The 25,879-nt window shown below is 44.3% G+C and overlaps 2 protein-coding genes across 6 annotated transcripts in view; both read right to left on the bottom strand.

The window, feature by feature from the left end:
* The window catches only part of LOC110000323 (1-phosphatidylinositol 4,5-bisphosphate phosphodiesterase gamma-1), a 31,597-nt gene extending 17,746 nt beyond the window's left edge, over positions 1-13,851 (bottom strand). Inside the window, exons 1-3 of one of the 4 annotated variants that reach the window (XM_020655584.3) lie at positions 12,656-13,851; positions 2,939-3,088; positions 2,644-2,737 (exon numbers count right to left, since the gene is read on the bottom strand). In XM_020655584.3, coding sequence (XP_020511240.1) covers positions 2,644-2,737; positions 2,939-3,088; positions 12,656-12,926 — 515 coding nt within the window. In that variant the 5' untranslated portion in view covers positions 12,927-13,851. The remainder of the gene's footprint in view (positions 1-2,643; positions 2,738-2,938; positions 3,089-12,655) is intronic. The other 3 variants (XM_020655576.3, XM_020655598.3, XM_020655591.3) reach the window with 3 other exon arrangements.
* A 1,361-nt stretch (positions 13,852-15,212) lies between these two features.
* naprt (nicotinate phosphoribosyltransferase) lies at positions 15,213-25,539 on the bottom strand. 2 transcript variants are annotated; one of them, XM_065955702.1, is made up of 13 exons: positions 25,116-25,539; positions 22,821-22,948; positions 22,646-22,728; positions 21,759-21,889; positions 21,502-21,617; positions 20,964-21,160; positions 19,868-20,005; positions 19,450-19,534; positions 18,911-18,991; positions 18,719-18,821; positions 17,713-17,870; positions 16,509-16,616; positions 15,213-16,382 (listed from the first exon to the last, which is right to left on the bottom strand). In XM_065955702.1, exons 1-13 carry the CDS (start codon positions 25,360-25,362, stop codon positions 16,296-16,298), a joined length of 1,662 nt encoding a protein of 553 aa, XP_065811774.1. In that variant the 5' UTR covers positions 25,363-25,539; the 3' UTR covers positions 15,213-16,295. The 2 variants fall into 2 exon arrangements, with proteins under 2 accessions (XP_065811774.1, XP_065811773.1); XM_065955701.1 differs by having other exon boundaries at positions 19,868-20,008; positions 25,116-25,531.
* Positions 25,540-25,879: the final 340 nt, after the last annotated feature.

The following is a 25,879-nucleotide window of genomic DNA, read 5'->3' as shown; positions in this document are numbered from 1 at the left end:
AATTTTGCCATAAGTACTGTACATCATACAATATATCTATTTTTTAAGTTGGGAGAAATGTTGGAGACACACACACTTAACAAACAAGTATATATGTTAGTGAAACACAAACCTATAAATAGTAGAATCAGAGTTCAACATATTTTTTGCAGTGGTCTCTTAATTTTTTCCAAAGCTGAATGTCTTAAAGAGTAGGTATAAGAAGCTTAAAGGTCCAATCAGTAAGATGTGTAGTGACTGAAATGATAAAGTGAGCTTACTATATGATCAGACATTAAGGAAACATGCTATGTTGAAGTGCTGGCTTCTCTGACAACAATGCAGCAGCCAGTATGTCCTCCTTCTAACTTTAGATTCTGGTCCTGAATGCTCTGGATTTGTTTGGACCAGAGAAGGTATAAGGCGGTTTTAAGGCACCCCCACACAGCCGTTTTGGACGCCCCTCAGTTTGCCAGATATGAGAGCAGTTATCAGGTCAAACCAACAGGTGTTGCAGTGATGGAAGCGGGCAAGAGAAGTGGTTCAGATAGAAGTGATTGTACCTGACCTAAAAATCCTCTGCATGTTTCTAATAAGCTCCACGAGCAGAAACGTGCTCAAACTAGGATCAATATTGGAGATGCTTTTGAGAAATGGAGAGAGGTTAGAACACAGAAAGATTTACAGACAGATGCAGAGCTGGATAAACACTGAAGCTTCAGCGTCCACCACATGGCAACCTGCGTACCCATTTTAAACACTAGGTGTCAGAGTTACAGATTGCTCCTTTAAGTTTCCGCCTACACATTTTAGTATCTGTTTTTGTTTCTTCTGTTATTCAATCCCTAAATGTTATGTATTTGTAATGTAAAATAGTATTTTATCCGGTAAATTGTAAATAAAGACGTAAAAAAACCCCACTTCTTCTCTAAGTGACTGAGTGACTCGCTCACTGACAGCTGAGATTCACTGCAGGAAACTCTGGACAACTTTCCGAGTTTAATAAAAACCTAAATGCTTAATAGAGTAAACAAAGATCTTTCATAACTAACAGGTCATAAAGCTACTGAAGCTAATGCTCTGTGGACTCTAACAACGCCTTGTACCAACATGAATACAGATACGATACGGTCAGAAGCTCAGCACCAGATGTAACAGGATGTCAGATATCTACCGTCAGGGTTAACCGCCACGGGTAGAAACCTTTATCAAATGTAAAAACTAAAATGCAGAATGGCTGCAGTGCTTCATGTTTACTTCCTGTAGTAACTGTGGGCAAGTCTATACTAACAGTTTGAACTGGGGCCTTTCTGTATTCCTCAGAAATGGTGAAAAAAAAATCCCGTTCATCTGATGAATCTACTCTTTAAACAGTTTACACGACGGTCATAAACAGACAAAATTAGCTTTTTCATTTCCTCTGACCATTTCCAAACATCGAGCGCTCACATTATGTCAACAACAAAACCTCCTCTACACATCCTCACAGCCTCGCTGTGTTCGCCTGCTCACACCACGCACGCCACAGCGGCGCTCACACTTCTCATCTGGAGTAAACATTTCCAACCCAAAACAAATATTTGTCTTTCCTCCGTCCAGAAGCTAACCCTTTAGCGTTCAGGTTTATTCTTACAGTGAAGCCACCAGACATCATCACTGTAGTTAATACAAGAGGTGCAATTTTTTTATAAACGCACAATATGATGAAAACTCGAACACGTCGACTCCAATCAAACTGATAATTTCAGTGATGACTCCTGACCTCGTAGGGGTCATTGTTGTATTGATTGAGAGCCCCCTGGTGGCGGAATCTACATACTGTATCTTTAATTTCGAACTAAAGTAATTGTTTGAGTATGGTTCCAGGAGATTATTTAATTTAAGAGATTTAATTTTCTTCAGAGCCTATTTGATTATAAGCCATGATGTCATAACCATCCACTGTAGCCTGACCACGAGCTACCTGTGTGAAACGATTGTTTATGCTCCTGTAGGAGACACAAGTTTGTATGATATCAAACTTGTTTATAAAAAAAAACACATTACACATTATATCGGGGGCAAGAACTACACTACCCATGACCATAGAGTGTCACAGTGAAGTGACCATGGCAATGTTTCCCGCCCCCACGGCGCCGAGTGTGGACGGATAGTTTAGCTAGCAGGCTAGCTAGTGAATAAGCCACACAAAATGTACTAATAACCTTGTTATGCCGCAGTATAAACACGATAACAACAACTACAATTACATTTAAGAAGAAGAGATATCATTCGCAATGGATTGTGGGATGTGCAGTTCCTTGAGTCTGGACGGAAGTTATGTACACAGACTTGTACTCTTTGTCTTTTTCACAGTTTTTTATTGCCTTTCAAATGGAGCCGAATCAAATGTAGTACAGTCATGAGTATTGGTGTAGCTGGTTGCCATGGTTACAGGCGTCAATCTCTTGATATAAGGATTTTGTGAAATGTCAATGGAGGATTTGAACGGGGAAATTTACATATGGAACAAGAGCTGCTGAAAAGTGGGCGGTCACTGTTGAGCTCTATTCAAGCTCTCATGGGAAGTTGTTGTTGTTATTTTTGACTGATTTGGTTCATTATCTAAACTCATGCATGGATCATTGGACCGTCACACACACACACACACTGCAGCCCACACACCTGTCAGTCTGTTGAGGAGCGGGCGCTCGCTGAGTGTCGATCATGAGCCAGTTAAGACCAGAGATCCACATGTTGACCTCCTCCTCACTGAAGGCTGCACACACAGAGACAGGAGACATGAGGAAGAGGAAGGAGAACACATGTTTGACTTTGGTGACTCCCAATCCTGCAAGCTTTTGAAAGTGAGAAAGGAGATCTGATAAAGCAAGGACACATCACTGTAAAGAGTCATACAGGGCCGAGCAGACACAGTGCTGTGATGTGATGTGACCACATCGAGTAAGCACACACTGACCAGCCACACTGAGCGTCCTGAGGCGAAACTCCACACCGTACAGCACGATGAAGCAGTGGGCGGAGTCCAGTTTACGGGCCTCCTCAGGGTAGCGCTCGAAATCCCTGGAGCCCTTCCCCAACCGCAGCTCCCGGATCTCTCGTATGTCGACTAAGAGGGGGAGGAGGGAGGGAGGGAGACAAGGAGAGAGAGGGAGGAAGGAAGGATAATGTTGCATGAACACAAATATGCACGACCATAAATCACAGTTTGGCACGTTGTACGTTTCCCTGCCAATTACACAGAAATCTGCTGCCGGAAAGCTTGACAAATGTTCTGTGTGTGTGTGTGTGTGTGTGCGTGTGTGTTTGGTGTGTGGGTGTGTGTGTGTGTTTTCAGAGAGCCCAAAAACAGACACACAAACATTTCAGCTGTCGGTGGCAGGATGCTTGAAAATCCTGCAGAGGTTTCTGGAAGCAGCGGTCGAGTAGACAGTCTCTCTTTCTAACATTTGCTTCACATTAAAGAGAAAGATTTCCTACATGACAAATGGACTTCAGCTTGTTTAGCACTTTTCTAGTTTTCTGTCTACTCAAAGTGCATTTACACTGCAGGTCACACATACACATTCACACACTGATGGCAGAGGATGCTGAGTAAAGAGTCCATTCACACACATTAATACGCTGCTGATAAAGGGTTAGGGTCTAAGTGTCTTGCTCAAGGACACATTGGACATGTAGCTGCAGGAGCTGGGGATCAAACCCAAGACCACCCGGTTGAGAGACGACCGACTCCACCAACTGAGCCACACACTCTCTCCACTGTCCTGTCTCTACATTAAAGGCACAAAAAGCCAAAAGATAAAACTCTAAAACCTACACTTCCTTTGTCCACATATTTCTCACTTTTAAAAAGTGATCCGTGTACAGAGTCACAGAGTCACAGTTGTTGCAGCAGTAGGGTTAACAGCGTGGCTGAGAGCGGGCCGGCAGACCACAGAGGATGATGTAAACTCTGGACTCTGCCTCCACACTTGCAGCAGTCGACACACCCACAGAGAAAAGCCCGGCTTATTGACATGGCAGATGTCTTGTGCAAACACACATAAACATACCTCATGGATGCCAAACACAGGTATTCTATAAGACACACACACACACACACACACACATACACACACACTTACATGAAAGTCACTCTTTCAACCATTCAACATTCAACCACAGAGAAACTTTGGTCAAATGAAAACAGAGCTACAGTAGGCTAAAGAGAGAGACTATCAGGACTGTTATCTGCCCAACAGGTGGACAACAGAGGACGCAGAATAAAGTTCGCTCCAGACTCATTCCTGTCTTTATCGGGCCAAAACAAACCTCAGCAGGTTATATATAAACCTGAATCAAACCGCCCAGGAGTTTCAGAAATGTGGTTTTTATCTTAGCGTCCTGCGTGAGGAGATGACAGGGAGCACGTTTGGCATGAGATTAATGGAGAGGTCAATTACGCTCAGATGGAAATGTGTCCATACTGTGCTTGGGGGGGGGGGGGGGGGGGGGGGGTGGGGGTGCTGGAAAGAGCTAGAGCAGAAGAATTCTTACCCACAGATGACCTCAGTTTTCAGTTTGAAAAGGAAACTCTCTGCAGACACAGCACGATAACTTCTGTCCTCAATGAAGACAGCCTCGAGTATCCATGTTTTAATTTATCTTTTAGGTGGGACCATTGATACTAAAACAAACATCATGCTTTGACGAAGACGACCTGAAACCAATCATCGAGACCATTAATCTATCAGGCAAAGGTCAAAAAAAGCTAAAGACCCAGCTCTTTACCTATGACCTTAATGACGATGATGATGATGTTTTGTTTGAAGATGATTATATTGAGGATGGTTTTGATGCTGATTAGAGCTCTCAAGAACAGCTGTCATTGTTGCCTCTGCCTGGTCACTTCCTGACAGCACCTGTGCGTCTGATCAGACTTAAAGCTGTTTGTTTGAACTTCCTGACGTTCTCGCCTCCTCTCTAGATCTTTGCTCGTGTTGTTCTTACTCTCTGATGTACGTCGCTTTGGATAAAATGATCTGATAAATGAATTGTAGAATTGTAGATTTCATGTGGCCAAATTTAACAACGAACACTTGGAAACATTTATCACACATGACAAAACCTGTGATGAAAACGAGCGTAACACAGCAGCACAGGTCGTCTTGTTTTTCATGATCGCTAGAAGACAAAATTCTACTTTAAACTAAAACTTGATTGATTGCTCAGCCCTACCTGACTGCTCACATACGTATTTCCGCTGTAAACTACCTCCAATAAAGATTTTTGGTTCTGTTGGTACAGAGTCATTTACAGTAGGAGTTGACTCATTTTCCTCCCATACTATTAATAAAAATATGGCAGAAGCTGGTATTTGTTTTCCTCTGCTCTTTCCCTTTATTACTTCCTGCCATTTAGTCTGGACGTTGGACAATGAGGCAAACACATGCTCAGCTCTGCTCGCTTAACGTCACACTCCGCTCACTGGGACTGCGTTAACACACACACTATTCTGGTTCACTCAACACACACAGTGATAGATAAGGAGAGAACACACACACACAAATCCGCAGCACCAGTCCTCCCACTGCGGCCTCAGATCCTTGTCCAGGCTGTAAACAGGATTTTGATAAAGACGAACACACACTTTTCTTTGAAAAACTACACTGATGTAAACGTTGATGAAAGCAGCAGGACAGAGAGTGGAGAAGAAAAGTGCAGTGTGCCAACTGGAGATACATCAGAGTGTCCGATACTTTCAACAGTCCAATAGAAATGAAGCAGAAAAATAAAACATACTTTGAAGTGTTCATTAAAGGACGGTGCATCATAAGAGAAGCTGTTCCCAGTGCTGGACGGGCATTGCTCAGGCTGGTTTCAGAGTTCCTGAACGCACCGCGAGCTGTGTGCACTGCTGACCTGAAACCACCAGCCGTTGATAATTGCAGTGCAGCTCCAGTGAAACAAACTGTTCCTGGTACAGCTGCTGGTGACATCACTCCCTATACCAGATGGCAGAAGTCTACATGGTGATTATAAAACTCAAGGGAGCAAACAATGAAAGACAGGAGCGAATAATCAACGAGAATGCACGTCATACATTTCATGAATCTAAAGAAAGATGGGATGCTGATGATAAAGTTGCTTTTAAGTCGATCCAGAGTCTGATGGACGGTAACATGAACGAGGGTTAAGGGTTTACATGAATTAGAGGCGGTTTAACTTTAAGGACCTGTATAGGTTTACATTTATTGTCTGTAGGAGTATTCAAAGTAAAGCATAGTAAAGTATAAAGTTTTATACCTTAAGGTCAGGACAGTGGTTGCTCTTAAAATGAATCAGCGATACCATTTGATGCATTTGTAATCAAAGTGAAGAGCTAAAAGTGGAGAAGGAATTTAGCAAACGATTGCTGATTTAATTATTACAACATAAGAGCAACTGAGCAACATTAGATGGAGAAATGGATGGATGGATGAATGGATGATGGAGAAAGGGATGGATGGATGGAGGAATGGGTGGTTGGGTGGATAGATGTATGGATGGAGGATTGAATGGGTTGATAGAGGAATGAATGGAGGAATGGATGCATGTATGAATAGATGATGGAGAAAGGGATGGATGGATGGAGGAATGGATGAAGGATTGAATGGGTGGATAGAGGAATGGATGGAGGAATGGATGGATGGATGGCTGGATGAACTTTGTTGGCAGCAATCTCATACAGCAGCATTTCTATTATCTGCTCACATATAAAAATATTTCCGTAGCTATGTGCCTACAAAAATATATCTGTGCTAAATGAAAAGACTAGAAAAGTAGCTGAAAGATAGGGGGTAGATGTAAATAAAAATTGTTGGTCAGTAAATGAATAAAAGACAGTTTAAGTGTGATGACTGAATAATTAAATAATTAATCTACAGTGACTGAATACTTCACTACATGGGGTTAAACATGAGTTAAAATCCTGCCATGCACAACGCGGGTTTCTTTCAAACGTTTGCAACACGAGTTATTCTAAAATTAGATGTTTTCTTTCTTACAGCCAAGTTACACCACACTGTGGTTTACCCAAATGCTCCTTATTGGAGCAAACCACCCTTAATGTCTCAGGCATCACGTCTCATTTGGGGTCCATGTTTCGAGCTTCCTGCAGAAGATGCTGGAGTTTTTGTTTTCCTGCAACCAGCCAGTCCTTCAATCAGAGACAGGAAGGGAGACACTCCCTGATAACCCCGCACTTCCTGTGCCTCAGGGTTTAATACCTACACTGTTTTCCAAAGCGCTCATCTCAAAGACAAACACTGATTCCAAGTGTGTGTGTGTGTGTGTGTGTGTGTGTGTGTGTGTGTGTGTGTGTGTGTGTGTGTGTGCGTGCGTGTGTGTGTGTTAGGGGAGAAACTTAATTTCAAAACAAACATTAGAAAAAAAGTATCATGCAACCAAAACAAAGGAAGGAAAGGCAGGAGAGACGGGAGGTGAGGGGAGGCAGAGTAAAGGGGTCATTTCGATAAATAGGAGCTAGATTTCTGAGAACAAAAAGCATCAGATGAATGACCTCGAAACTCCAAAAGAAAGTGAAAGAAAACAGACGGAGAAAGTGAAGCTGGGGGGTCAGGGAAAAAGCGAAAAAGGAGAAGCATGTGAAGATGGGTGCGTGGGGGGGGGGAGAGAGATCGGGAAAGGACAGCTGAAGGAGGGAAAAGGAGACGAGAGGCAGGAGGAGGAGGAGGAGGGAAAAGGAGACGAGAGGCAGGAGGAGGAGGAGGAGGAGGAGGAGGAGGAGGGAAAAGGAGACGAGAGGCAGGAGGAGGAGGAGGAGGAGGAGGGAAAAGGAGACGAGAGGCAGGAGGAGGAGGGAAAAGAGCGGGTAGCTGAGAGATAGAGCGGCGGGAGATAAAGTGAAGGAGAGACCCGCTGAGTTCCTGGAATGTGCTGGTTGGTTTGTCCAGTGGGAGGCTGTTTGTAGAGGGCCGTTTGTGGCTTATGAAAGCGTATGTGTTTGTATGAAAGGAGAGGTTTTCATCAGTGTGTGGGATTCTGGAGATATGGTCTGATTGAGCGGTGTAGGAGTTCTCCGTGGTTTTCCGTGCACGCTCAGACTCAGCTTGGATTAGCACATGCAGTTTATGATTATGGATAAATAATTGACAAGGCACCCTGAGCAAGAAACAACTCCTACATGTGTGCAGCGGCCATTAGTCACTCAGCCGTCGTAGAATGACTGGGGGGGGGAGGGAGAAGACTGTACTGGGGCTAGAGCTTCAACCTTGAAGAAATATGTATATGAAAGGACACAAGGAAATGAAGAAAACATCTGCACATGTCTTTAACAACTGCTAAACTGTGCTGCAACTATAGAAACACTTTTTCTTGTCCACAGACAGAAAACCAGGTGGAAATCAAGGAGCTCCCTGCAAACACAAAAACAGCTTGCACATGTGCAAATAAAAAGCACTGGAATAACAGATACAAGCTGCTACTGCAAAAGTCACACCACGAGGCATTGCGGTTCAACAGAGCGACTACCGGGACAAGGGCAGAAAACAGATTAGAAATGAAGTGTCAGGTGTTTACTATCTTGTGCGGAACAGAAACACGAGAAAGGTTCTGATGCTAACGAGAAGACATTGCACGCACAGAAATGACGCAAGAGAAAGTTTCTTGTGATATATAGAAAGTATTGCATGCGCCAGAGTTTGTCCCTCTGAGTGTTTCTTCCATCCTGTTTCATAGGATGAACTACAGGTAAGTCGTCTTTTGTTCTTTTCAGTGAGCTGGAGATACTTTATTATGAGATCAGACATTTCTGCATGAGAATGGCTTAGTTTCTCGTGCGCATCAAAAGAGTTTTTTTTTTTTTCATTCTTTGTCCACAATAAAAACAACAAACCTTCTAAAAACGTGCAGCAAAGTTAAAAAAACGCTACAGATACAGAAATGCAAAATCGCCATTCAAACACAACAATTGTCTGCAGCTACTTCAACTCTGAAAAAAACAGATTGAAGCCTTGTTCACGCTTAAAGTGAACTCCTGAGATTTTCAATTTAAGCTGCGTGTGTGAAAGCAAACAGCTGGAGTTTTCACTCTGACTTTATCCGGAGTTTCTCCTGCCGGCCCTCCTAGTATATTTCCCACATGAAGTCCGAATGAGCAGATGAGAGAACACAGCAGGTTATAATCAGGAGAATTCACCTGGAGCACGTGGGAGGGGGTGGTGACGTTTATTCCCTGTGATCGCTGCATGACAGTAGACTGTCTGTCTGACCGTTGTGATCTCCAAGCAGGTGATTAAACTGCTGCATTTTGAATGGATATGATGAATGCATTTCTCAACTACATGGTTTTAGGTGTTTGTCCAGTGGTGTCCCTGTCTTTCCTGTCTTTCTTTTGAGATACAGCAAAGAGAATCAACTTCAGCCACCAGACTCCTCAGTAAACCTATTTCCATTTTTTAACTGCAAGCTACCATAAAGCCTGAGAGTTAGAATAACACATGGCAGACAGAAGGAAACCCTATCGTGCCAGTTGTGAATGCCATAAGTTCTCCTGGTGCTAACAGACACTGTAACAAATCCTCCCCCAGGCCACAAAATCCAGAACGCAGACAATAGCCTCCACACCCAGACAGGCTGAGCTGTGCTCCAACAGGCCGCTGGTTCAGGTGAAACACTTTGACTCACCTATCTATACAAAAGCCTGGAGCCAGTCAGCCAGCCAGTCAGCCAGTCAGTCAGACAGCCAGTCAGCCAGTCAGTCAGTCAGTCAGTCAGAGAGCCAGTCAGACAGACAGAGAGCCAGTCAGCCAGTCAGTCAGTCAGTCAGTCAGTCAATCAGTCAGTCAGTCAGTCAGTCAGACAGACAGAGAGCCAGTCAGTCAGTCAGTCAGTCAGTCAGTCAGTCAGTTAGACAGCCAGTCAGTCAGTCAGCCAGTCAGACAGCCAGTCAGCCAGCCAGCCAGTCAGTCAGTCAGTCAGCCAGCCAGCCAGTCAACCAGTCAACCAGTCAGTCAGCCACTGTGGGCTCCATTTCATTTCAATGACAACCTGCTATGTGCATGTATCAGTCAGTCAGTCAGTCAGTCAATCAGTCAGTCAACCTGCTATGTATCAAAGTGTTTATAGTGGATGTTACTTTGCAACACTCGTCCCTAAAAGCGCTTTGTGTAAACAAAAGATTAAAACAGTTCAAACAGAATGTGTAAACTCGGCACAGAAAAACACAATGAGACACATTTATCTGTGACAGAGCTACAAACAATTCAACATGAGTGCAGACTGTTGCTGAACTAACCGGGTGTTGAAGCCATTTTGTATGTTTACTCATATTCATTTTCATGTTTATACATTTTGCATTCTTTGGTTATGAATCTCGACTATATAGGTGCGTATGAAATTGTTTATTATTCTCCGCCGATTAACCGATTGTCTGACATCTGAATGTGTGACGTAATCTGAAGTTGTGGCAGAGCCCTTTAATTTAGCTCAGGTGTGGAGACAGGATGTGAGAGTGGAAGGGCAAACAATTTTTCAACCGCACCGCTTTTTCGGAGACTTTTTGTTTTGAGTTAAGGAATGTATGTGCTGCTCTAAATAAATGGCTCATCGTGATCAAAATCAGAGTGCGCGTTTTCTTCCCGACCGCTCTTAACACCGGGGTTTGGTGGCTCTTTTAAAAGTGCTGATGTTTGCAGTAAGCTTCAAGTGATCAGGTAGAAAGCTCCTTTCACAGAGAAGTCTGTTTGAGCAAAATGAAACTTGAAGCTGCCCTGCTGCAGCCCTGTTCTCTCTTAATACACAGGTGTGTTTGTATTTGGTTGTCGTTGGTCTATCACATCGGAGTTTTACTTTCTCTCTGGAGCAGACGGTTGGACGCAGCTCTGATCACAGAATCAAACCGTGCTGATGGTCTGCTGAGCTGTGACGCTCTGCTACACGTGCTGCAGAGTGTGAGAGCAACATAATCGCTGAAGCCACAGCCTACTCTACTGGAAGAACTAAATCATGATGCCATTTCTAAATCAGCCCACGCACTGTTTTCTGCATTCTGTGACCTGAAGAGGTTAAAAAAAAAACGCTCATACAGATTTATCAGTGATAGGTTTATGTTGGCCAACAGATTTACTGATCGTGCTCTCGTTTTAAGTTGGAGAATTCAGTAGAAAGTTATTTTAGAGCTATTTTTAACACAAACATTTCTAAAATTGGGTCACCAGATATTCCTTTAACATCTCTGTGCGGTTACCACGACTTAACCATACAGCAGACGATCTAATGATGATAACACACACACACACACGCACACACACACGCACACGCACACGCACAGAAGAAGAAAAAGAAAGTGTCCCTGGTGTTGACTTTCTGTATTTGTCAGCATGTTGTCAGAAACTTTAGACTCAGCTGTCATTTCAGAATCTTCTGACACAGAACATCTGACCCGCACTCAATCTGAGTTTATTTTTTCTCTCTTTCCTCCTCACTTTCTCTTCTGAAGTATCCTGAGATCAGTAACAGCCTGTTTGTGTCTCTGTTTCTTTGCAGTCAATCGATGTATTTGTGTTCCTTGTGTAACCTTGTAGTACATTCTTGCTCTTCATTGCACTGCTTTTAACTTATTTTGCATCGTATTGTATTGTTTGTTTTGCACTCTTTTTTTTGTCTCTGGTTGTTGCTGCATCTTTTAGATTCCTTCGTGTGTCTGCAGCAGTCCCTTTATATCCGTGTGCAGTGATTTCGTGTCTCTGATGTTGACTTGTATTAGCGGTTGCTGTTTTGCATCCCTGTGTAGCAGTTGTGTCACCTCCAGGTTTGTTAATGTCTCTTTTTTTGGGGGGGGGGGAATCTTTGGGTGTCTCATGATTCGATTCGATTTTGATTCTTGGGATCACGATTCGATTCAGAATCTATTTTCGATTCAAAAACGATTCTTGATTCACGATTCATGAGTCTATTTATGAATTAGTAAATACTTCAGGATCTACTCCAGTCATCTGTGAGACTGGCTGAATTTCTTGCTGTGCTCCATTTGCTAAAGACCTTTCCTAAGCTCTTAGCAGGGAGTGACTGATTAGCCAAAAAAAATAAGATTTTTGGAAGTTGTGAATCTATTTAAAATAAGAATCTCGATTTTTACATAAATCCATTTTTTTTCACTACCTCTACTTTTTGAGGTTGCTTTTTTATCCGTCTGCTGAGGGTCAATCCGGGTCTTCCAGAGGTTTCTTTTTGGTCATTGGATTTTCTTTTAATGATTGTCTTGGGTCTCCTTGTGACACTTTTACAACTACTTCTAATCATTTTGCCATAAAGCAGAATTGTCAAGTTCAAAAGGGTAACTTACGTATTTATTTCACTTTCTGTCTAATGCTTCCTGCCACCACAGATCCACTATCAATCCTCTGCACAGACAGTAATTAAATACTTAAAAACATACCATGCAAACACAAATTATACAAAGCTATACATGCAACTGACACAGGCTGCTGTTCTGATTGAAAACGTTGTATTAAAGTTGGTGTATTTGAATATTTTGTAGCCTCAGTTTGATATGCAGCTGTTGCAGACTTTTAGTTGGTTCACTGACCCTCAGATTCAAAGATCAGGATTTCCCTATCTCTAAATAGAAATGTGAACTGTGTGTTTAGAGCACTGTGCATGCATGCCCACTCAGATATCGGTCTGAACTCACCCTCTCCTTCTATCTTGTCCGGGTTTCGGCTCCACACTATCTGCCGCATGTCCTGCCTGATCTGGAAGGTTCTCCTCTCGGGCTTCTGAGACTTCTTCTGATAGAAGACGGTCATCACCGTCCCCATCTCCAGGCTGTGGAGGATGCGGGGACCGGCCTCTGTCCAGTCCAGCATCCTGGAGGCTGTGACAGGACCAGCAGCCCCCAAGGCACCACCAGTGGCGTCTTCAGCACAGCCATTGATGCAGCCACTGAACCTGGCTGCACACATCTTCACTGCATAGCTACGAGGACGCCGTGAGGGAATCTGTCCTGGTTTCTGGGTTTGTCTGCTTGTCCTGTTGTCACTTACTGAACGCACCAGTAATCCAACCTGTCCAAAGTTGAAAAAATCTTAAACTGTGCCACTCTTGGCAAAGTTAAGGTTTTAAGTGCCAGTATGATCAAACCAAATCCACATTAAAACACGAGCAAGAAGACACCTCTCAGAGCTGAAACACTGAAAGATCTGAGATGTGGATTATCCTCTGGTCCTCCGGAGGGGGAGTGGATCCCTGTGTTATCCTTTCCAGATGCTTCTGGCAGCACACCATGCGAAATCCACCCGGAGTTGAGCGCTCATCACCGCTGGACTCAGGTTTCCACCCTCCCGCTCGTCCACGACAGCAAAGGCAACCCGGCTTGGACGACTCCGCAAAGCTTTTGGAGAAATGTGAAAACGGCTAAAGACGCAGGGTTATGTAATGACAAGTTGGGACTAACAGTACCCGGAGGTGGGCGCAGCAGGGTGGCGGAGAAGAGGGCAGGTATTCTGTGGCGGATTCACGGAGACGGTGGAGCACGGAGAACCGGCGAGAACTGTGTGCGCTCCCATCCGCCGAAACCATTCTCGCTCTCCGGTCACACACTCCTCCTCCCTCTCCTCCTCCTCCTCCTCCCCGAGCACATTACACCACTAACAGGATGCATTATAATCCGTACAGAGGCGTGCGGGGTTGTGGTGGAGACTGCCCCAGTTTCTCCTCAACAGCTCCTCGCCCCGGATCTCCCCCGTCTCCCTCCCTCTCCCTCTCTCTCTCTCTCTCTCTCTCTCTCTCTGTGTGCCTGCGCGTCACCCCTCAGCTCCAACGCCAGAGGTCTTGAGAGGAAATTAAGGCTAGCAGACCGGAAAAGCTTGATAAGATTTTTTTTTTTCTTCCTCTCTGAGCTGTAGTATCTGAGGGAGGATGAGGAGGGTGGAGAGAGAGAGAGAGAGAGAGAGAGAGAGAGAGAGGTAGGAGCAGAGGAGAGAGGCAGACAAGGAGAGGAGGCGGAGAGCAGAGCGACCTCCGCGGGTCTCCAGGAGGAGCTGCAGCCGACGAGAGAAGATGAGATTGTTTTTTCTCTTTCTCCAAAGCAGAAACAGAAACTGACCTTTAACTCTGCGGGTGATGATTCGGGTCCAGAGGTCAAGTGGGGTTCAGGTAGCAGAGGTCACTGGCATGTCACCTGCAGCAGTAAATCCTTCATTCAAGCAGCAGGGATTTGCTGCTGCTTTGTTTCTTCCTCTCCTGGAAGGATTCGTTTTTTTTTTTTTAGTTTCCTGACAAAAAACAAAACTTTTAAAGTCGTGAGTGAGTGAGTATTCTTTATTCAGCCATCAAAGCCTATAATACAGTCAATAAACATTTTAAACAATATAGACTACAGGGCCCGACCGATAAGAGATTTTTGGGGCCGATATTGAAATTTGAGAGAAGAAAATCCAAAAACCAATACGTCTGCGGATATCTTTCTTAAATCTATCTTCACTCTGTAGAGAGAGATATAGGCTAGATAACACATTTATTGCGTTAATGCTCAATGCTTGTTTTGTGCACAAGCAGAACTTCACTTCTGCTCGGAGGCTATGAAATGGAAAACAAATCAGCTGAAGGCTCAGAGTGTGAGATTCACCTCCAGGGCCGACCGCCTCAGAGAGATACCGATGACATCACAGCCCCTCCGCATCTAATCGGCTCCATATGTGTGCCTTACTACAACCACCACCGCTACCACTGGTCAGCAGGCAGCCAATCAGACGCTGAGGAAGCACTTCACACATGTCCTGCAGCAGAAAAGTAGAGGCAAGAGGAGAGAGGAGAAATATACTTTCTCATGTCACTATTTAGTCTAAATATAAAATATCACACACAGGAGAACTTTGCACTGCCAGGTAGGCGTTTGTAATATGAAATATGTGCCATGAAGGAGTCCTTTAATTACACTAAATGAACCTGGAACAGCAATAAACTAGTAATGCAGCACATCATGTGACACCAGTGTGGGAGTTGGGGATAGACGTATTCAAAGACACTGATATTTATTTGTGGAAAAGAAGGTCACACCTGGTGAATGAATAGTGGCAGCAATGATTCATATTAGTGATCAATTATTACTCAAAGGTCTACTTAGTAATAGGAGTATCCTTTAGCATTTGTCAAAGGGAGTGCTTTCCATTTGCTCGTGATGTCTGTCAGACTTTCTAAAGACACAAAAAAGCCCAAAAATAAACCTTTAAAAGAAAAAACACTAACAGTCTAATTAACATGTTTATTAAATTTTATTTGGAAAACAATCGCTCTCCAAGCTCAAGAGTTACCTTTTCCTGTCGACAGTGGTGTTAACCTTTTGTTTACAGCATTTACAATCATGACGTTCTTATGGTTAGATTGTTGTTAGTATACGTTAGAGTATTAAAGGTCACATAACCTCCTCCTCTTCAACCAGTGTAAAAACATCTCCGAGCTCCCTAAAACATGTGTGAAGTTTCTTGTTCTAAATCCACTCTGATCCTGTATTTGATCATGCCTATAAACCCCTCTATTTCAGCCCTGCTTAGAACAGGCTGTTTCTGTGTCTGTAGCTTTAAATGTAAATAAGCTGTGTCTGACCACGCCCCCTCTCTGGAAGGCCTTGGGTGTACTCAGTCTTTCTCGCTCCATGTCCTATTGTTTACGGTGAGAAGGCAAACTCAGAGAGCAGAACAAACACCTAGCTGTGAGAGTGTCACCCACCTGGGGGAGGGGCTACTGCCCTTTGTGATGTCATGAAGGGAAAATCTCCAAACGGCCTGTTTGAGCACACATTTTCTGAAAAGCGGAGCAGGCAAAAGACGGAGAGGATGGACTTTTCTCATCATTGGGGGGTTTGTAGACAGACTAGAGACACATTAGTGTTACAGAAACATGGTGAAGTGTATTCTGCACAATATGTGACCCTTAAAACTACAGTTACAGATAATTAGCAGTTTAAAATTCTCGTGTTTTTCTCAATCACTCAGAACAAACAAAAGTAGAGAAAACAAACAAGGTCAGTTCCATTTAATAACTTCTTTAGATGTCCACATCGATGATATAGCGAGCGTAACTGTTTCCAGCAGAATGAAGTCCATGATGATGAGGTTAGGAAAAGGTGTTTTCTCTTGAGTGTCCCCACTGGGTTCCTTGTAGATTTCTGTGTTTTTAAACCCTCTTCATGTATGGACATTAGCTCTGAACACCAGATACAGGATGGTGGGACGGAGACTGTTAACACTGTTATTACTACAAACAGACTTTGTGTTTGAGGCACTTTGGAAAAGGTTCAAGTTAAAAAGAGAAACAGCTTTGTAGAATGATGTTTAGTTGGCTAAGAGAAAGTTGCTGTTGTTGGTACTTCCTCTTCGAATCTCTGTGACCAGGTTGTGTAGCTGCTCTGATAGCGCCACCTGTTGGGAAAGAAGAGACAAATAAAATCTCACATAACGTTACAAAAGTGCAGCTGGTGTAATGAAGCTGTATGGAGTTCGGGTTTTTTAGGATGCAGGTTTTGTGCTTGTGGGAGTGAAACTCACTGTGTAAGAGTCGGGCTTCTGCAGCTTCTTGTGTCGAGGGTGCAGAGTCTGGAGGGAGCTCTGGACCTTTGCTCTAGTTTCTGCAGCACTGCACGGAGGGTGTGTGACCTAGAAAGGGAGGGAGCCACATTAGGAAATGTTAAACTCCAACAGTATTGTCTTGATTTGAAGAGTGCAATGCCTTAAAGTGAACCCTTTTCACACATACGGAAATCTCCTGAAAAACTCCGGAGATTTGGCTACCCGGAGGGACTTTAGGCTATGTGTGAACGCAAACAGCCGCATTTTTCGCGCAGACATTACCCAGAGTTTCTCCGGCCAGACCTCTAGTATTTTATCTGCAGAAAGTCTGAGTGAGCTGATGTCTGAATGCAGCAGCATAGACTCCGGAGATTTCAATTCAAGCCAATGAGATCCGAGTGATGTTTATATACAGTGACTGCCTAAAGTGTCTGCACGCGACCACTACGATCTCCGTGCACGTAATTAAATGGCTGCATTCTGTTTTCTGTTCGTCAGTATGTTGTTTTCCACTCTTTTGTGGATGTTGTCATTCCACTGGATTACACATAGCATTGATATAAAGGCAAATATTCTCATTATAACTTCGTGTAGTGGACTCTGTTGCTTCGGCAGTCTCATCAAGTGTTATTCTTAATGATTTGTTAGGCTCCATGAAATGTTTTTTTGGCTAAAATTCAAATAAAAGTTGTCATTAGGTATTTTAGATCATGCTCGCTGGATACACTTCACTTATAAATGCAATCCAGTACCTTCGCGATGCCCTCTTATACCCTCCAAAAAAGCAAAGTAACCCTTTCACATTTTATCTCTCAACAAGATGCAGCTCTTCAAATGTGCATATTTACTACATTTCCCACAATACCATCAAAACACCCCCACTCAAAACCCTTGAAGCTGCTGTTTTCAGACGTTGTTACAGGTATAAAACTAGAGAAAGAGAAACTCTGAATACAACTGAAGACTTAATGCACATGTTCTCCCCATCTCATTTATCAGGTCCAGAAGATGTACACTTTATCAAGACTTGACGGCTATTTCTAGACTTTTTAGACTTTGTTTGGATGTTAAACCACATTTATGGTTGTGATGGATCAGGAAGGCATATATAATGGATGGATGATGTCAAGGAAAAGGTGTCAAAATGAGTCTTTATGTTTGAACAGTCATGATCCATCCTCACCTGTCCCTTTGAGTACGCCTCCTGACGCAGACACGTGACCTGAGCTGGAGTGACTGAGACGGAGGACTTATCACAGGCCAGAGGGTAACAGCTCAGAGGAACTCCAGCCTCTGGAGGAGACTCCACAGCCAGACTCACCAGGTCCAGGAACGGATGGCCTGTAGGGAAGAAAAGAAAAACATGTTTTACATTCCTTAACTTTTTCTCTCAAAAGCCTCCTGTGGACAAGTGTTGAGAATTAGCAAGTGTGCTGAAACACTTGAACAACACATCCGCTTCGTCCAATGTGATTGTCATCCATCCATCGATTTTCCTCGTATATCCGAGGTTGTGGCAGCAGGCGCAGTAAGTCAACCTGGACTTTCCTCTCCCCAGCAACTTTTTTCCAGCTCCTCCTTGGGGATCCCAAGTGTTCCCAGGCCAGACGGGATAATAAATCCCTCCAGCGTATTCTGGGTCTGCACCGGGGTCTCCTTCATCCCAGTTTGGCATGCCTGGAAAACCTCCAAAGGGAGGCGTCCAGGAGGCATCCTTAACAGATGCCCAAACCATCTCAACTGGCTCCTTTCAATGTGAAGGAGCAGCGGCTCTACTCCGAGCTCCTCACCCTCTCTCTCAGGCTGAGCCCAGACACCCTCTGGAGGAAACTCATTTCGGCCTCTTGTATCCGCGATCTTATTCTTATGATTGTGATGACCATGGCAAATGAAAAAAAAAAATCTATCCATCTTCCTTTGTTTGGCATGTCGCTAGCACAACAACCTGCAAGGATAGTGACAATTCTGCATCTCCTCCTTTTGATCCAGCTCAAGTCACTTCTGATTCCAAAAAAAAAACACAGACGACAACAGCTGATTGGCTTCAGAAGAAGGGTTCAGAGCCACATCGGTGCTGTCACAGGTGGATAAAATCCCCTCTTTATGCAGTTTAAAATAATGAAACAACAAAGCAAGAACAATTTGTGTGTCGACCTGGTTTGCAGTAGGGGATAAAGATGGATTCTCACCCTCAGCGTCTATGAGCCTGTAGACAGCTTTCCTCCCCGGGACGGTGCTTTTCTCTGGGTCCTCGCTGATCTTCATCCTGGGATTCCCCCTCACCTCCACCAGCTGTGTCACAGAGACAAATGTTCTCCATGAAAATGTTGAAAAATAACTGGTAGAAGACATAAGTTTGAGATCTGCATTGAACACTTTACCTTATACACACATCCCAGTGAGGGCTGTTTGGTGCAGGTGACTAAATGTGTTCCAACACCGACCGTGCTGATCTCATTCTCCTGAAATGATCACATACAGAACAATCAGAGGTAAACGCTTTGAGGGCACACAACATCGACCAAGAGTAGAGCTGTCTATTGAAAGCGTCTTAAATTTAGATTTGATACAAGTCAAGATCAAACCAGATCCATACCTGTTTAAATATAAGTCCACATATTGGGTGATGTCATGTTTTTATTTACCAAAAGATGCACACAAACTCCTGAACTCTGTCTTAATTGGACAAATACGTTGACACCGTCCTAGTTGCAAAATTTTGGTTATGAAACGTTGCTGACCTTTAGTGCAATTTAAAAAGTGAATTGTCACTTTTTTCACAAAAGTGAAAAAGTCAATTTAAAGTTCAATTGAAGATCAGTCGTTTTTTAAAAACTGTGGGTACATTTTGATACTATCGTTCATTAAATTGGTTGCCGCTTGGTTTATCCAAACTATTGGTCATGTTCAGTGAATTCACCTTCTTGTTGAGCTCAGCCATGCTTTCCTCTGAGATGTTATTGGTCCCAACGATGGTGAGTGAATCAAAGGCGGGGATTGAGAAACTGCAAAGATGAAGAAAAAAAAAGATTCAGAGTGAACAAATATAAAATCAGTCGTCATGAGGAGTGTGATATATTCTCATTCTCATTCTCTAAGTGATGCACACACACACACACACACACACACACACACACACACACACACACACACACACACACACACACACACACACACACACACACACACACACACACACACACACACACACACACACACACACACACACACACACACACACACACACACACACACACACACACACACACACACACACACACACACACACACACACACACACACACACACACACACACACAGCATGGCACCTCACTCACTGCTCGCTGCAGAGTCTGAAGCCACGACGGACATCCACCGACTGCCTGCAGAGGTCGCCGCTGTCCAGACGAACGCCGACAGGCTGGTAGCCCAGCTCACACAGAGCCAAGCCCACGGCACAGAAGTTCAATAGACCACTGCTGAGATGAGACACAGACACCGGGATGAGTCAGTAGATCACCTACAAAATGATGATTCTCAAGTATTTTACAAATGATTCTAAACAGATGAATTATTGAAAAGATTTTAGACAACAAAGTACTCGGACCTGGAATCAATACCACAGCATTGACACACTCCTGAAGTCAATGCCCTGAATTTACTAAAGGGGCAATATGTAACTCTGACACCTAGTGTTTAAAATGGGTACTGCAGTCCAAATTCAAAACATTGTGGAGAGCTGTCTCCTCCCGCCCCATCCTCTCTAGAGTCGATGTTCACACAGGTTGCCATGTGGTGGACACTGAAGCTTCAGTGTTTATCCAGCTCTGAATCGGTCTGTAAATCTTTCTGCGTTCTAACCTCTCTCCATTTTTCAAAAGCATCTCCAATATTGATCCTAGTTTGAGCACGTTTCTGCTCATGGAGATATTAGAAACATGCAGAGGCTTTTTAGGTCGGGTACAATCACTTCTATCTGAACCAGTTCTCTTGCCCGCTTCCATCACTGCAACACCTGTTGGTTTGACCTGATAACTGCTCTCATATCTGGCAAACCGAGGGGCGTCCAAAACGGCCGTGTTTGGGGTGACTTTAAACCGCCTACCTTCTCTGGTCCAAACAAATCCAGATCATTCAGGACCAGAATCTAAAGTTAGAAGGAGGACATACTGGCTGCTGCATTGTTGTCAGAGAAGCCAGCACTTCAACATAGCATGTTGCCTTAATGTCTGATCATATAGTAAGATTGCTTTATCATTTCGGTCACTAAAAACCTACAGATTGGACCTTTAAATGACCTATAATACAACCAAAGCAGAAAAAGGTTTCTACAGAAATCAACCTTTTTATTGCAATATTTTCTAGAAGACCCCGTCCTTTTTCTTGGTTTAGCTCTACCTTAAAGCAGCCACATGTCATCACATCAATATTTACCAGCCGACACTGTAGCTGTCGATCACAGGGAGGAAGTTCTGAGGGTAGGCGATGGCGTAGGACAAAAACGCAGCCAACTCGCCCTCACGGATCTTTCCAGGCTGCGCTTCCAGAAGCTCGCACACGCGACTCAACCAGCCCTTCGTCAGTGAGATGATGTCCACCGGATCGGGGTCCCCGTTCGCTGCCACAAGAGTCTGAGCAGAAACATACAGACATGTGACTGTGATTTCATCTCAGTTTTTTTAGTATGAAAGATCTGATCAGAGGAGACAGGAATAGGAACTCCTTCAACAGTAAAGTTTTATATCACTGTAGTCTTTCACACTGTCAAATCCACTGTTAACAAAAAGGCCCCTTGACTTTTCTCTCAAGTCTGTCCCAAACTTTGGTACACTTGGCACCCCAACAGAAGGGTAGCAAAAAGCAGGACGGTCCGGAACGGTTATTTTGGTTCCTTCCCAACTTGTGGAACCGTCATTAAATGTGTACAGAACAGACTCCGGACCGCTTGGTGGAAACGGGGTTGTTTACTCACTTGTGGCCAGACCTCCTCCAGGGAGGTGAAAGAGGTGACAAATGAGTGCGCCATGGTCCCTGCAACAGGGATCCCAAACAGGAAACCAGCCTGAACGTTACTGGTTAGATCAAACCCTGCAGGATAGATTATCAGAGTCAGTCTTTTTGTCGACATTATTAGATCAGCTGGTTTCATTATTTATAAACGTGCAAAAAAACTGAAAGGAATGAAGTGAAAAGCTCAACAGGAATATCTGAGGGACAGACAGAATTCACCTCCGATGTATGTGTACCGTGAGGCGGTCAGACCTCCATCTGGTCCCTGAGCCCTCCTGAGGCCCATCTCAAGCAGCTTCCTCTTGGGGCCGGCTGCCAGGCGGAAGCGGGCAGCGTTACTGCACACCAGACTGAAGGGAGAGAGAGAGAGAGAGAGAGAGAGAGAGAGAGAGAGAGAGAGAGAGAGAGAGAGAGAGAGAGAGAGAGAGAGAGAGAGAGAGAGAGAGAGAGAGAGAGAGAAGAAGGCAGGACAAGACACAGACAGCTGTATGTCTTTTTACCAGAACCAAACTTTTACACAGGGTTATAAATGCCAAGCTCCGGCTGGCTGAGTTTGACACCAATGTGAAATATAACTTTTACATGGCTGCACCAGTTTCTCCTCAATTTTACAAAACTTTGATAACCTTGAAAGTAGCTGGAGAGCTGCATGTGTTGATCTCTTCTAAGTTTACAACCATTGTACCTAAAAGTTAAAATGACACACCTGTCCCTGCAATGGAGACACAGAGATCTTCATTAATCCTGTTGATTTACTGCTGTTTAAGGATGTACAGTATGGTGGAGACTCCCTCTGCTGGGGTGGACTAGTACCTACTTTGGACAAGTATAAATTAGTCCCACCTGTGTATGTTTTGAGCGTCTGCTCGAAACTATTTTGGAGGGCTGTTCTTATTTTTGTTCTTCTTCTAAATGTTCCTCATCCTTGGGGAAACTTTCTTGCACTGTTGAAGTGGCTACAGTGAAGACCATCAACCAATATTTATTTGCACAGCGCCAAATCTTATCTCAAGACATTTTTCTCAGAGAGCAGGTCTAGACTGTATTGTTTACAAAGACCCAGCAGAAACCTTTTTTTGCCTACATGTGTTTGTGTGGGTCGTTACCTGGCGTAGTTCACCAGACACAGTAAACTGGTCTCCAGCAGCTGAACCACAGCCAGCGGTCCCGACACCTCCATCAGAGGCACCTGCAGAAATATGACACATGTAGCACAGGTTAGTCCTCCTGACCCCTCGGGTATGTGACCTTTGACCTCCACCCTGACGCCCCTCTGCTCACCCTGGCGAACACCACAGCGCCCTCCGGGACAGAGCGGAGAGTGACAGCAGAGCAGTCCAGCTCCCGCAGGAACTTGAAGAAGGCGGGGTCTGTCACCGGGGGCAGCACGGAGCGCAGGAACTCAACATCTGGATTTGGGGGGGGGGGGAACAAAATAAAACAACAGCTGAAACAATGTCAGCGAGAGCAACAGCAGAGGGCATCCTTCATGCTACACACACATGTGGTCTTACACAAGCAGCACATGTCCATGTGTCCCCTCCCCTCACATGTTCTGTCACCACACACACACACACACACACACACAGACACACACACAGACACACACAGACACACACAGACACACACACTTACGAAATGAGACAGAGCTAAATCTAATAAACCCCATGTGCTGCTCATCTGATCCAGTGGCTCCAAACAGACTTCAGAGATGTGAAATGTAGACTTTTAGTTTGTGGCTCTCTGATTGCAGCGTCACACAGAAACTCAACATTTTGCTGTTTAGACTTTAAACTACTTTTAAACTTTGCCCTACTGATGGTAGCCTATTTAGATATTACAGACAAGGAAAAAAGTGCTGATTCATCCATCCATTATCTGTACCGCTTTTCCTGATCGGGGTTGCTGGACCAATCCCGGCTGTAATTGGGCGAGAGGCTGGGTACACCCTGGACTGTTCATCAGTCAATCAAAGGGCAGACATACAGAGACAGACAACCAGCCCAACTCACAGTCACACCGGGCACTTGCATGCATATCTTTGGACTTTGGGAGGAAGCCAGAGTACCCGGAGAGAATGCACATGGGACAACATGCAAACTCCACACAGAGAGGCTCCTGTCCAACTGGGATTTGAACCAGGAACCTCCTCACTGTGAGGCTACAGGTTTCTGTTAAGTGCTGTCGTTTAAAAGATAAAAATCTAAGTTATGTTCCTCAGTGATATACTCCCAAGACTTTACATGCAGGTAATACGAGCAGTAACTGAAACATGAATCATTGTACTGTACCGCATGTAAAGCTGTTAAAATTAGCTCCCGCTCCACCAGTCATCCAATCACTTCATACATTCAACCGTCGTAAAATATCGGAGACGCTGACATGTCTTTACAAGTTACTCAGATGTGAAGCACAGTATTTTAACAGTTTTATTTCACAGAAAACAATGCATCAATGGCACCTGATTCTACATTAATGAATCGGTCATAACATGAGATTATAATGACGTTTACTAGAAAGCAGGGCTTCTACTTGCAGAGGCGTGTCCAGAGGGGTGGAATGGGCCCCCCTTTAAAATCGTATTGGCCACCCCAGGTGTCACCCCAAAAAATGCCCAAACCATGATCAGCTGTTTGCCTTGTCAGAGGCGGGACTTGTGTTAAAATGAACTATTCAGGTTGTGTTATTAACATGTCAGCGTGGCACGTTTCCTTTTGTGAGTACCTTCAATTCAGGGACGCTGGAAGTCGATGTTTCAGTTGGGGGTGCTTAGAGAAGTGTTACAGTTATTCTCCCTGCTGCACAAATTTGTGAGTTTACATCTTTAAACGCACAGTATTGTAAACTCCTCCACCAGGGCGTTCTCAATCAAAACAATAACAAAAGATGATGTGGAGGCTGAAAGGGAAATATGGGAGGTGTCTAATATACACCCCTGCTGATATGGTATGTTGCCATCTCTTGTGTTATTTTCTTTTTTTAAATGCCACCCCTGCATAAGTCAGTGCCCCAGATGGGCCACCCCAGTAGAAAAAAGTCTGGACACGCCCCTTTCTCCTTGTAACGTGCCCCTTTAATATCTTTTTCAAACGTGTAAAAAGCTTTTTTTTTTTTTTTTTTTTTATAGCGCCCATAAGTCAAGTCTTTTAAAAACCACTTTTGGTGTGACTCTGTATAACCAAACTCCTGCGTCACACTGACTGAGCGCCTGCGGCTATTTGCACTCAGGGAGAAGTTTAAATGAACTTTCTTGACAGGCATGTGCGCCATGTTTCCAAATGTCCTGTTCCTGACTACACACAAGAGATTAGAGATCAACCTTGTGTGCTAAAGTTCACGGCTAAACGTCAGGCTTCACTGAAATACTTTCATTGAGACCCTCACACGGTCACGTATTGCGCAACCACACTGGTATGCGTAAAAGGAGTTGGGAGGGGAAGGAACGCAAAGTCACGCTGACTTGATAATAATAACAATAATAATAATAATAAAACACAGTCATTCATTAAATCAGTTGACATGCTGCTTTGTAAATAATAACAAAAAGACGCATAAAGTTTGTGACTCCTTCCTCACCTTCGTGTGTGAATCTGAAGCTGCGCAGGAACAGCAGGCAGTCGTGCAGCCCGGCGAACAGCGAGAAGCCGCCGCCGAACGGATTGTCCCTGAAGAAGAGCTCGAACACGGCGGGCTCCTGGTGCCGGCCGGCCCGCCAGTACGCGTACGCCATGGTGAACTGGTACAGGTCCGTGAGCAGCGGAGGGACCCGCTCCCGGATAGACCGCTCCATAGCCCAGCATGTGTTGCTGCTCGGCGCTGCCATGTTATTCAAGCGCTGGTTCCAGGTTCACTGATGCCGAGATCTCTGGGACTTGCAGTTCTCTGAAGTCCCCGCTGGCTCCTTCACCTACAGAAGGCAACAGCAGAGCAGGGGGACTCTACGCATACACTACCCGGGCAGGCAGGCAGGCAGGCAGGCAGACAGACAGGCAGGCAGGGCAAGACTCGAAGAGCTGAAAACATCCTGCACCTCCAGTTTCAGAGGGCACGATCAAATAGTTTATCAGGTGACATTTAAATTCATTTAGAGCTACAATAATTTTCAGATACTGTTACCTTCTCCAGAGGAAGTCCTCCATGTCGCCCTGTGATGTCCTGAAAGAGGATCAATGGTACAGAAGTGTTCAAAATGTAACCGTGTGAAAGGCACAGATAAACTAGCACATAAAGCATGCCACTTGAAATCACAGCAACCAGTCAAATAGTTTCCAGAAGTTTATCACTCAACCGTTTCTGCAAAATGACCACAACACGATGCAAATGATGGGACATGAAATTAT

Source organism: Labrus bergylta, chromosome 6, assembly GCF_963930695.1.
Source record: "Labrus bergylta chromosome 6, fLabBer1.1, whole genome shotgun sequence".
NCBI classification, from domain to species: domain Eukaryota; kingdom Metazoa; phylum Chordata; class Actinopteri; order Labriformes; family Labridae; genus Labrus; species Labrus bergylta.
Note: the sequence above shows the minus strand (reverse complement) of the source record. Positions and strands in the feature narration are given on the sequence as shown.